This window comes from Solanum lycopersicum, chromosome 10 (genome assembly GCF_036512215.1).
Source record: "Solanum lycopersicum chromosome 10, SLM_r2.1".
NCBI lineage: Eukaryota > Viridiplantae > Streptophyta > Magnoliopsida > Solanales > Solanaceae > Solanum > Solanum lycopersicum.
The window spans coordinates 15,856,676-15,869,195 of NC_090809.1; the positions used below are offsets into that span (position 1 = coordinate 15,856,676).

General features: G+C 37.3%; 1 protein-coding gene across 1 annotated transcript; it reads left to right on the forward strand.

Moving 5' to 3' along the window:
• Window positions 1-10,372: 10,372 nt before the first annotated feature.
• Window positions 10,373-11,274, forward strand: LOC138338728 (uncharacterized). Its single transcript, XM_069289812.1, has 3 exons — window positions 10,373-10,484; window positions 10,574-10,882; window positions 11,000-11,274. The coding sequence occupies exons 1-3, from the start codon at window positions 10,373-10,375 to the stop codon at window positions 11,272-11,274; spliced, it is 696 nt and encodes a 231-aa protein (XP_069145913.1).
• Window positions 11,275-12,520: the final 1,246 nt, after the last annotated feature.

The window sequence follows — 12,520 nt, forward strand, 5'->3', positions numbered from 1 at the left end:
GGTAGAGTCACTAATATACTCATGAGATTGGATACTGTAGTGCATACACAATAAAAGTGTCCCAACAATATTGCCTAGTAAATGAACTATGTTTCCATTATAAGAATACTAGCTAGTGGATCCACGTAGTTGCTCAGTTCTTCTTTTGGCACTACCTTGGGAAATAGTCCGCTTTCCTTCAATGTTGGGTTTCATAACACCGAATTCCACATTAGCCCATGTGGTCTATGTTAGTTAAGGCAAGATTCCTAAAAGGTAAAATAAATTAATGGAATGAACTCTAACAAGGATAACCTAAGGGGATTAAGTTAGTTTAGTTAGGGGTATGAGACTCTACCTAAAAATTGGAATAATTATCCTTTAGGATGTCTTAAGAATATGTTATTGTATATGAGCATGCTCATAATGGTACATGATATGTATAAGATAATTATGCAGATTGATGATACTATATGATGATGGGTTTCACTTATGAACATGTGTTGGTCTCCATTGCTAAAGTGTGAGATTATGTACTCTTATTGACATACCATGTGATTTTTGACATTGGTTATTGTTCTTGCTGTGTTTTTGATTGAGTAAGGTTATTGAGTTTTGCTTAGCTATTGCACTTGTTAACTTAATGTGGGTTCATGGGTAATGGTCATGCTTTGGGTATGTTGTAATAAACTATTATTCATTCTTGTTGATGTCATAACTTGATGATAGGGTTGTCTTTGTTATGTACTAAATTATGTGATATGCATGACTTTAATTGACTTAGTATTCTTGGTATTGTTATGTACATGATCTTGACTTAAGGAATTTAACTTAATGATTAGTATAGTCTTCTTTAATGTGCATGAGAATTGTCAAAGTAAATTGGATACTTTAATGAAATGTCCATTTTTAGCATGATTTTATGATACACGTGCATATGGTCTCATTCTTAGTACATGTAATGTGCTAACCCCATTTCCTCCCATTATACCAAACATTTTAAGTTTCGGTCATTGAAGGGATTTTTAGACGAATTTAAAAGAAGACTAGGAATTCTCACTCATCCAAGTTGCGTAGGTACTCACTTTCCGATGGCAATGCCAATATCAAGCTTATGAAGTTGTTTTAGTTTTCAAACTTCTATATTCTTTCTTTTTCGTTTGAGTACTAAAAATTGTATAGACTAAATGAGGCGCTTATTGTATTGATGTATGGTCTAGGACAAATAGTTATACTCTTGTTAGATTGATATGATGTAAGACATCCATTTGAGACTATCTTAATGATCTTATATATATCTAAGATAAATAAAAGTAGAACATGATATAATCTATCTATTAGAAGGGACTATGTATACTCGATATGTCTATATTATGTATGTGAAAGAGGTCTATGTAAAAATATAGATAGATATAGAAGAGTTCTACATCTTCAACATTTTTAACCTAAGAATGTAATTATGTAAGCTACAAGTCTAGTCTTAGTCCTAAATGAGGATGACGATGCTGGTTACATCTAGGGGAGTGTCTAGTCATTGCATCAGAGCATGAGGTTTGATATCCTTTGTTTTGAGGTCACTCTCAACCATATTTAAGTAGATCCTTAATCATAATTGTGAAGCGCGTGACACATATGAATTGTTAACTATGTTGTGTTTAGGAAAGTCTCATTTTTATTGAAATATAATATTATGCCTCTAGAGTTTTGACTTTATAAATGAATCTAATCCTTTTATTGTGATTATTAATGAATAATCTAAGGAAACGACATGAAGACTTGATGAATATATTTCCAATGCGGGAGTTTCTCACCGTCGTGATCAAATCCCTCCTTTTGTAGAAGTAGCAAAGGTTGACCAACCTTTGTGAAATGGTGACATAAGAATTGCCTTTATCCTAATATCCCAAGATATCATTGATAAAGCACAAGTCGTGACTACTCAATCTTAAACCATGAAGGCCCAAACTAATTAGGGGGTTGTACCTCGAGCAAAGCAACAAGTTGGAACCATGGCCTCTCATTTCCGGGATTTCACTAGGATGAATATCCCTACATTCTATGGTCCTAAGGTTGAGGGAGACCCCTATGAGTTAATTGGTGAAATATACAAGATCTTTTATGTTATGTGGTTTACTACTAGTAAGAAGTCCGAGTTAGACAAAAGTATGTGGCCCAAACATGGTACCTATGGCAAGACAACACGCGTTTGAGAGATGGATCGGTGATTTGGGAGGTTTTCAAGATGTCTTTTCTTGATAGGCTCTTTACGTGGGAGAAAAGGTAAGCAAAAATGGTGGAGTTCATCAACCTTCGTCATGGAGGTATGAGTTCACTTCAATAATATTTGAAATTCATTAAATTTTCAAAGAAAGTGACTTATGTGGTTTCCGATCCTATAGATGAAATGAGGCTCTTTGTGAAGGGACTGTCAAATGACTTGCCAGAGGATTGTCATTCGTCTATGCTACATGAGAATATGAACATTTCTTTTCTCATCGTTTATACTAAAAAGGTGAAAGAGGCAAGGTCTAAGAGAAACAATACAGATACGAAGAGGGCAAGGTCTTTTTAAGGTTGTTCGCCAAAGCTTATGCTTGAAATTCAAGATCATCCTAATTTCAAGAAGAGGTTTTCCAACAAAGTTCCTTTCAAGTTCGCTAAGGCTAGTGGTTATAGGGTGTATAATATTAAGCCTCAAAAGGGAAGGGGTAGTACTTCACCAACAAAGAAGAGAACTTGTAGAAGGAGTGGAAAAAAGCATTATGGTTATTGCCAAAAGGGAAGGGATAATTTCTTTGGTTGTGGTAAAAGTGGGAACAATGTTTGAGACGTCTAAAATTTTAAGGGGCAAGAGAAGGGTAGTGGCAAGCTCAAGAAAGTGATTGTAATGGTGCTACGAAGAATAATCATTTTTGTGCTCTTCACTCTGTAGGTGAGCAAGAGACATCCCCCTATGTGGTGACGGGTATGTTGAAAGACTTCTCTGTTCATCTATTTTCTGTACTTTGTCCTTGTGCTACCTTGTCATTTGATACTCCTCTACTAGCTGAAAAGTATGACGTTTTTTCATATATCTTAAATGATTCGTTTATGGTGTCTACCCTGGTGGTTGAGTCAAACATTGATACTCATGTTCAACTAGTAAAACTTTATATGTTTTATTTAGATGTCATATCGGGTATGGATAAGTTGCCTCAATAGATTGTAGAAAAAGGGTTGTGAAGTTTAACTTTCCAAATGAGTCCATTTAAGAGTTGAAGGGGGGGGGGCGAATTCTATTCCCTGACGTCGTATCATTTCTTGTTTGAAATATTGTAGGATGATTTCTAAAGGGTGTTTATTCCATATAGTAAGAGTTAAAGATTTAGACTCTGAAATTCATACTATTGAGTCGGTCTCCATTTTGAGGGAATTTACAGAGGTCTTTCCTAATGATCTTCCTGGTAATCCTCCAAAACAGAATACAAATCCATTTCAATTCCTTTTTATTGAATGTCTCTTTCTGAATTTAAGGAGTTGAAGGCTCAACACAAAGATTTTCTAGACAAAGGATTCATTAAGCCTTGTATTTCTCCATGGAGTGCTCCGGTTTTGTATGTCATGAAGAAGGATGGGTCCCTTAAAATATGCATCGATTATCGCCAACTAAATAATGTCACTATTAAGAACAAGTATCCTCTTTGTCGGATTGAGGACTTGTTTGATCAAATCAAAAGGACAAGCTACTTTTCTATGATTGACTTTAGATCGGGGTATCACTAACTCAGGGTGAGAAGTGAGGACATAAAAAAAGGCTTTTCGAACTAGATATTGTCACTATGAAATCTTAGTAATGTCTTTTGGTCTCACTAATGCCACGAAGACATTTATGGATCTTATGAATAGGGTGTTCCAAAGTTACCTAGATTCGTTTGTTATTATTTTAATTGACGACATCTTTGTATATTCGATAAAAGAGGGTGAACACTTGTACTATTTGAGAATGTTGATACAAATGCTTCAGAAGAACCAATTAATTTCCAAGTATAGAATATGCGAGTTTTTGTTGAGGTCGGTGGCTTTTCTTGGTAATATAATCTTTAGTGAGGGTGTTCTAGTTTATCTAAGGAAAACTTAGCCGGTGAAAATTTTTCCTAGATCATTGACTCCAACAAAAATGAGGAGTTTCTTTGGTCTAGTGGATTATTATAAGAGGTTTCTAGATGGTTTTGCGTCTATTGCATCTGCCTTAACTACTTTGACCCAAAAGAGTAAGAAACTTGAGCGGTTGGAGGCATCTGAAAGAAGCTTTGAAATCTTTAAAGATAGGTTTACTTCTGTTGCGGTGTTGACTTTACCATAGGGTCAAAAGCGTTGTATATTTTTATGTATCCCAAGCGGGTTTAGGGTGTGTAATATGTAAAATGGGAAAGTAGTATCTTATGCTTCTAAACAACATAAAGTGCATGAGAAAAACTATCAATCTCATGATCTTAAGTTTATGGACGTGGTATTTCCCTTGAAAATATGGAGACATTACTTGTATAGTGGTCATGTTGATATGTATACCGACCACAAGAGACTTCACTTGTGTTTCCTCAAAAGGATTTAAATCTATGACAAAGGATTTTGTTGGAATCGTTGAAACATTAAGACATGAGTGTTCGCTACAACCTTTTCAAGGCAAATAAGGTTGCATATTTTCTAAGTCATATGACAACGTGTAGTGTGCCTCATGTAGCAGAATCAAAGAAAGATCTAGTGAAAGATGTTCATAGGTTGTCTAGATTGGGTGTTATATTAGAACAATCTAGGAATGGTACTTTTATGGTCCATCATAAATTAGAGTCATCTTTTGTGGTTATGGTGAAGTCAAAGAAATACCTTGATCAACAATTTGTTAAGTCTAAGGAATAAGTTCTCGATAAGCATCATTTTTATTAGGAGGGATGTTGTCTTTAGTTAACAAGGAAGGTTGTGTGTTCCGAATGTAGATGGCTTAAGAAACCGGATCCTTAAGGAAGCTCATGGGTACCGTTACTCCATCCATCCATGTTCAACAAAGATGTATCATGATCTTAGGGTAGTTTTTTGGTGGATGTTTTGAAGAAAGACATAGCCTAATTTGTTACAAATTGTCATAAATGCAAACATGTGAAAGACAAACAACAAAGTCCAGGTGGTTTATTACAAGAAATCGAAGTCCATACTTTGAAGTGGAAAGACATTAATATGAATTTTGTGGTAGATTTGCCTTGGAAATAAAAACTATATAACTCCATATGGGTTGTTGTGGATAGGCTTGCCAAATCCACTTATTTTATTCCTGTCAACTCTATCTATTTGACGTTGGATTATTCAAAAAATATCATAGATGAGATTGTGTGTCGCCATGGTATTAAGTTATCTACCATATAGGATATAAGTGCACAATTAACATCTAGGTTTTGGAGGTCATTACGAAAAGGGTTGGGTACCTAGGTGAAGTTAAACACCGGTTTGAATCCCCAAACGGATGTTCAAGCATATGGTACTATTCAAAACCTTGAGTATATGCTAAGAGATAGTATCATTGATTTCGAGGAAAATTGGGTTACGCACTTGTCTTTTCTTTAGTTTGCTTACAACAGTAGCTACCATTCATGTATATCTATGGATCCTTATGGAACCTTGAATGGTACGAGATGTAGATCACCAATATGATGGTTTGAAGTAGGTGAGTCTTCACTTTTTGATCACGATTTTGTTTATAAGACTTTAAAGAAGGTTCATATCATAAGGAATTGCTTGAAAATGACCTATAGTCAACAAAAGTAATATGTCGATCATAGAGAAGAGATTTAGTGTTTGAAGAGGGTCATGAAGGTGTACTTGAAAATTTCACCTATGAAAGAGGTGGTGACATTTGTCAAGAAAGCGATGTATTGTTCTCATTCTGTGGGTCACTATGAAATCATTAAAAATATTAGTAAGGTGGCATATGAATTCTGGTTGCCTAGTCAATTCGCTTCGGTTTACCTGGTTTTTCATGTTTCCATGTGTCACGACCGAAATATAGACCCTAAACAAGACCAGCGTCGTTGACCTTCTAAGTGGTCGAGACAAGCCTACATAGTCATTGTTACTTCATTTAGGTTAATTTTAGCGGAAAATTTGAAACTTTTTTTATCATTTCATGCTAAACATTTTTAACTTAACATCATGGGCGTTCACTAATCAACCATTTAATATAGAGATGATCAAATAAAAGAAACAATTCATAATTGCATTAAAAGTATTTTTGTCAAAATGGCACCAATAAAATGTCCGAAATAAAAGTTTAAAGAAACAATAGTGGAACATGCTCCACTAGCTAAAGCGTACATCTAAGCTAGAAAATAACAATAGATATCCTCGAAAGCATGAGGGCTTACAAAGTACAATGAAAGCTTCACGTCTTGATAGATCCAACGTCGTACTCTAATATCTTACGGCCACCTATGCTTGCACCTAAAAAGTAGATATTTGTATGGAATTAGTACACACTTGTACTAAGTATGGGTATATTCAATCACACAGCAATGACATGCATGATAAAGAATAGCTCTTTCCTAACAACACGATTTATGGAAAGCCAAGTCAGTGGACTTGCCATATTTTGATCAGGAAAGTTAATGGACCTGCCAAATTTGGATTTGGAAAGTCATGCCACGAGTGTAACATGCATCATCAAAATTATCATTTTGCAAACAACACATAACATATTTCACATATCATATCACATATAAAAAAAACATCATTCATATCATTCATTCATATGCCATGAGACCTTGGAATCATGGACTTAACATTAAGACTTTTCAGAAATGAGGGATCAACAGATGGGACCTCAACTAGGGAGTCTTCTTTAGCAAAGACAGAGTCTGCTTCGTTAATTCATACGTACTTCATTTCATTTCATTCATGGGCCATTGTTAACACCAGCTATACATAGAATGTAGTTTAAGTCTTTCATCGGGTTCATTGTGCAATGACAAAGAATGACCAAATGTTATTACTTGAATATAATTCACTGTTTGATTATCCTATCCTAAAACCTTTTGTATCATTCATTTAAACATGTGCATCATCCGAGGCTGGCCTCCTTCATTCATTAGGAACCTTAACTTTAACCGACATTAATCATGTGAGCATCATGAAATCCAGTGTCATGAAACCCAACACATAAAATAGGTGAAATCACTAGCAAAAGTCACACAAAACATGCTAGAGTCAATGGGAATTGATCCCTACCAGATCCCTATATTGGCATTATAGGTTCGAAGACTAGAAGATATAAGGAGACCATACTGATATACCGTGGTTTCACGGTATTATTAATACTTTTTCCTTATGTTTAGTGTGTCCCAAAGCCTTTTTGTGCGAATTTTTATATAAGTTTCTTTTTATTTTTTGCAGGAAATCTGTCCAAAGCTGAATGTGGAGATTTTGAGTGAAGAAATGCAGAAGAGACAACCTACGGATCTTATGACGGTCCGTCGTGCTTGTGATGGTCCGTACGTGGCAGCGCAGTGTAGCTGCTGAAGGAAGATGGGGAAGTCTGACCATGTGTGGGGTGACGAAGCTTGTGACGGTCCATCGTGTCGTTGACGGTCCGTACTACATGTTCGTCATAAAGTTCAGAGAAGTAATCCCAGTACCCATATTCCAAGAGTTGTAGTGTTTTTGAACGAAGGCCCTTGAGGGACCGTGTGTCTATTACGGTCCGTCATAATTGACGTCGAGGGTAATGAAGAAGATCAGCAAATGAAATTGCACAAGTATGGGACGACGGAGTCCATGACGGCCCGTCGTGACCACGACGATCCATCGCGAGGTCCGTCGACCCAGCCGCATTTTTGCAGATTTCCACAAATAGAGTCCTTATTTAATTAGATTTTTCTTTTATATAAATAGTTCGAAAAACCTCGTTTTTGAGGTGAGACTCTGGATTATTGTTAGACTCCGTATGTTTACAGACCGTATTAGAGAACATTGTATTGTTAGACTTTTGATTATCATTGATTGTTGGTGATTTTTTGTAATTAATCAAGAAAACCTTCAGATTTTACTCTTTCTCATTGAACTAAATACATGAATTCTTATAAAATATATTTGAATATTTTGATTATGACTATGAGTAGCTAAACTCCATAACTAGGGTTGTGGGAACCATAGAAAAATAATGAGATAAAACCTAACTAAAATAACAATTCTAGAATGGTGTCTTGTATGTATTAATAATTCTTTCGCTTAGAAGTCTTTTTAACGGATGGCCAACGTTAGAAATCGCCTTAATGCTACTTGCCGGTCCAAAGAGGTTGATAATAGTTAAAGAATTATCAATATAGATTTAGTATATAATATATAGTAGGCTAGTATTGATTTGTACGAGGTTGAATTAGTCAAATATCTAGTACGATGCTTAATATGAGGTAAAGATAAGAGTTAGGATAGCAACACACGTAGTCAGACCAAGGTGCGGAGTGAAATTTTCTAGATGTCGGACCAATGATTTAGAAATACATAACTTATCATTTTTCATGCAAGATACTAGGAAAAAGTTATGAACCTATGGGGAACACATAAAAGTTACTTTGATTAATTGATTAAAATCCATCATTCAAAGCTATTAAGTGTCTCTTTCAATTGCATTAGTTATTTTCATTCATTTAGAATTTGAAACCCCCCTTTTATTGTTTTTTTACTTACCAATGAAGTCATTGACCAAACAATAGTATTAACAGGTTGAAGTTAAGTCTAGACTATTTTCCTCGTGAGAACGATCCCAACCTCACTAGTTGGGTTATTTACTTGACAAGACCGCTTTACTTCTTTTTTGAGAAGTAAGTTTGAGCGTATCAAATTTTGGCGTCACTCTCAGGGAATATAGCTTTTAGATAAGTTTAACTTATTCTATAGTTTAGTTGATATTTTCTTGATATTCATTTGTTTTATTGTTTTTTATTTTTTTTAAGAACTATCCTCCATGTATGCCAAATACACGGAGAGGAAGAGAACCCTTGTTTCCCTATGATGACGAGTTAGAGCGTACACTGCACAATATGAATGGAAACTTGGGACTAAATGATGATGATCTGAACCTGAACATCCCAGCTCCGGTTGATGTTCATGGTAGATGTTACTCGATGCTCCGGGTGAACACCAACAGACGGGATAAAATCCCGATCCACGACCCCAAGCATACTACAGAGGCTATGATAACACAGCAGACTCGGATGGGAAACTTTTCGTGCCTCCGCTACCCACAGGCCACACCTTTGTGGTAACTAGTAGCCTGATGCAAATGCTCACTGCCAGAGTCTTGTTTTCATGGCTACCTTCTGAGGATCCACATGTCCATATAGCTAAGGTAAGGGAAGTGTGTAAAAGTTATGTAGGGAGGCTTGATTTGGATTTAGATTTAATAGGTCTCAGAGTGTTTCCTCTCTCACTGACGGGAGAGGCTGCTATGTGGTTCACTAAGCTCCCATACAACTCAATCTTCACTTGGAACCAACTAAGGGATGTCTTCTTAGCACGCTACTATCCGATCTCCAAGAAACTAAACCACAAAGACAGAGTGAATAACATTGTGGCTTTACAAGGAAAGTCAGTTAGTAGTTCTTGTGATAGATTCACCTCATTCATGAGAAGTGTTCCAAATCACCGTATAGATGATGAGTCACTAAAGGAATACTTCTATCGGCGACATGATGATAATAAAAAAGTAGTGTTGGACACTATAGCAGGTGGATCTTATACTGAAATTGCCAAAAAATTAGAGAAAATCTCCAGGAATAAAAAAGCTTGGAGTACTAGGAAGTCTGATACAGGGAGAAACACCTTCGCAGTGCAGTCCACTCACAACCCAACCACAGATGAGATTCGTGAAGAAATGGCTTACATGAGAACTGAGCTTGAGTTGGTACTAAAACATGTCATTAGGGTGCAGAAAAGATAAATGAAGTCAATTACTTGGCTAAACCACCACCTCCTAATGATGAATGCTATTATGCGAAGGACACTTATGCAGTAAATGAGCAGACGGGGGGTTTCTGACCAAGGTCAAGAGAACCAAGGTCGAAACTATGGTAACTACAACCGTGAGGGTCATTATGTCCGAGATGGAAACTACAACCGCGACACCAACTTTAACAGGGGTAACTATGCTAATAGAAATGACAGGAATGGGCCCTATGTCATTTCTAAAAATCGTGAAGTTACTCTTTGGGATGGTGGAAAGAGTATGGCACGAGTTGAGGATATGTTGCACAAAATGATGAGGAGGTTCGATGCTAGTGATGAGCACATTAAAGAGCTGAGGTGTGATTTAGCTAGTATTGGGCAAAAAGTTGATACACATGAAATTTTGATTAAGTAGATCGAGTTACAAATGGCCCAATTATCTGCGATAGTGAACACACGGCAACTGGGATCTCTTCCTAGCAACACTTTCCAAAATCCCAAGAATAATTTGCACTGTATGGCAATCACTACTCGGGGTGGTAAGCAAACCATTGACACACCTATGCCGTCTACTGAGAAAATGCGAGAAAGGATAATGATAATGTGGTAAAGGGTAGTGGTGAAGCAGAGGAAAGTAATGGAAATGATGCAGAAGTACCTTTGAAGGGAATTCCCATGCCTAGGCCACCACCACCTTTCCCTCAGAGATTAGTTAAAAAGACCGAGGATGGTAAATACCGGCATTTCATAACAATGTTGAAGCAGATTTCTATTAATGTCCCTTTGGTAGAAGCTCTAGAACAAATGCCCGGTTATGCCAAGTTTATGAAAGATCTAGTCACCAAGAAAAGATTGGTCACTTTTGAGGATGATGATAGACTGCAACATTGTAGTGATATTGCTTCAAGATCCCTCGTACAAAAGAAAGAAGATTCGGGTGCGTTCACTATTCGTTGTACAGTTGGGTCATTACATTTTGCGAAAACATTATGTGATCTGGGGGCAAGCATAAATCTCATGCCCCTGTCAATTTATAAGAAGTTGGGTTTGGGAGATCCAAAACCCAGTGCAATGCGTCTACTGATGACTGATCGGACAGTGAAAAGTCCTATAGGGATACTCCATGATGTGCTAGTCAAAGTGGAGTCATTCATCTTTCCGGCTGATTTTGGTATTCTTGATTGCGAAGTTGATTTTGAAGTGCCTAATATTCTTGGGAGGCAATTCCTTCGTACAGGGAAAGCCTTAGTTGATATGGAGAAGGGACAAATGACATTTCGGTTGAATAATGAAGAAGCGACCTTCAACATTTGTAGGACCATGAGGTAGCATGGTGAGTAGTAATCGGTATCTACCATATCCTACAAAGAAAATATGAAGAAGGAGAATGAACAAAAAATTGCAAAATAAGAGTATATGGTTTGGGATTTTGTGCTAGTAGACAATTCTGGGTCACCTTGTCTAAAGTCTTTTTCAAAGTGAGACCGTTTAAACCCCCCTAACCCCATATTTCACCCCATTCCTTCATTATTCCTCCCATTTCCCTGTCTTTTCACCTTCCACATTCTCTCCCTCGATCATTGTTCCCCCAAAATTCTCGAAAGTCTTAAAAGTTATAATCTACTAGTCTGAGTTGCTACTGTGGGTGTCTTCCTGCTCAACGAGTACTTATCCATCTTGTTTTTCCCCAATTCTAAGGTATGTCTCTCTAATTTCTACTCATTTATCTTGCATTTGTGTTTGTTAATTAGTATTAGCTTAGTTGTTCGTCATATGTTCATTTCTTTTATAAGATTCTATCTAACCTAGGTTAAAAATGTTCAAAATTGTCGTGTTTACAACCCTAGACATAGGTGCTTTTGCAATTCTAGTTTCGTAGGTAGTTGGGTTAGGAAAATGTAGGTCCAAAACATTACAAGTTTGATATGGGTTCATCGGGGATGCATGGGGTACCCCCAGTTCTGTCACTGTTATACAGAATGAGACCCCGATAACGGACCGTTGTAGGGTCCGTTCCAAAAGCCCTAGCACCCTGTTCCAACGGGCATGTGTGACGAGCCGTCGTCTTTACGACGGTCACTCCTGCACAATCATCCTGGTTGTCAGAGACCCCTTTTCTCAGAGTCTCTCTCTATTTTTCCAAGTGTCCTTCAATAGACATATGTGGTGGACCGTCGGATCCACGACGGTCCATCTTTCATGACCGTTATGATGGTCAGAGACCCCTCTCCTAAGGGTTTCTCATTCTTTTTCTAAGTGTCCTTCAACGGACATATGTGACGGACCGTCATACCCACGATGGTCCATCCTGCATGACCGTCATGACGGTCATAGACCCCTTTCCTAGGGGTCTCCATATTTTTTTCAAGTGTCCTACAACGGACACCTACGACGGACCGTCGTACCTGTGACGGTCCGTCCTGCACATACCGTCATACTAGTAAGAGACTCTCCTTCAGGTTTTCTCCATATATACGTAGTTTAAGTAAAACTCGACAGACCCCATGAGGGTCCGTCATAGTCACGACGAGCCATCACCAGGCCCGTCGTGTGTCCCTGTTTCCATAGTAATAAC

What these genes read in the sequence shown, in the direction of transcription:
- LOC138338728 (XM_069289812.1), top strand. Translation starts at nt 10,373, where the DNA reads ATGGCCCAATTATCTGCGATAGTGAACACACGGCAACTGGGATCTCTT. An exon ending in GGCAATCACTACTCGGGGTG is followed by an intron (nt 10,485 to 10,573) that starts GTAAGCAAACCA and finishes GTGGTGAAGCAG; the next exon opens with AGGAAAGTAATGGAAATGAT. An exon ending in ACAAAAGAAAGAAGATTCGG is followed by an intron (nt 10,883 to 10,999) that starts GTGCGTTCACTA and finishes TGGGTTTGGGAG; the next exon opens with ATCCAAAACCCAGTGCAATG.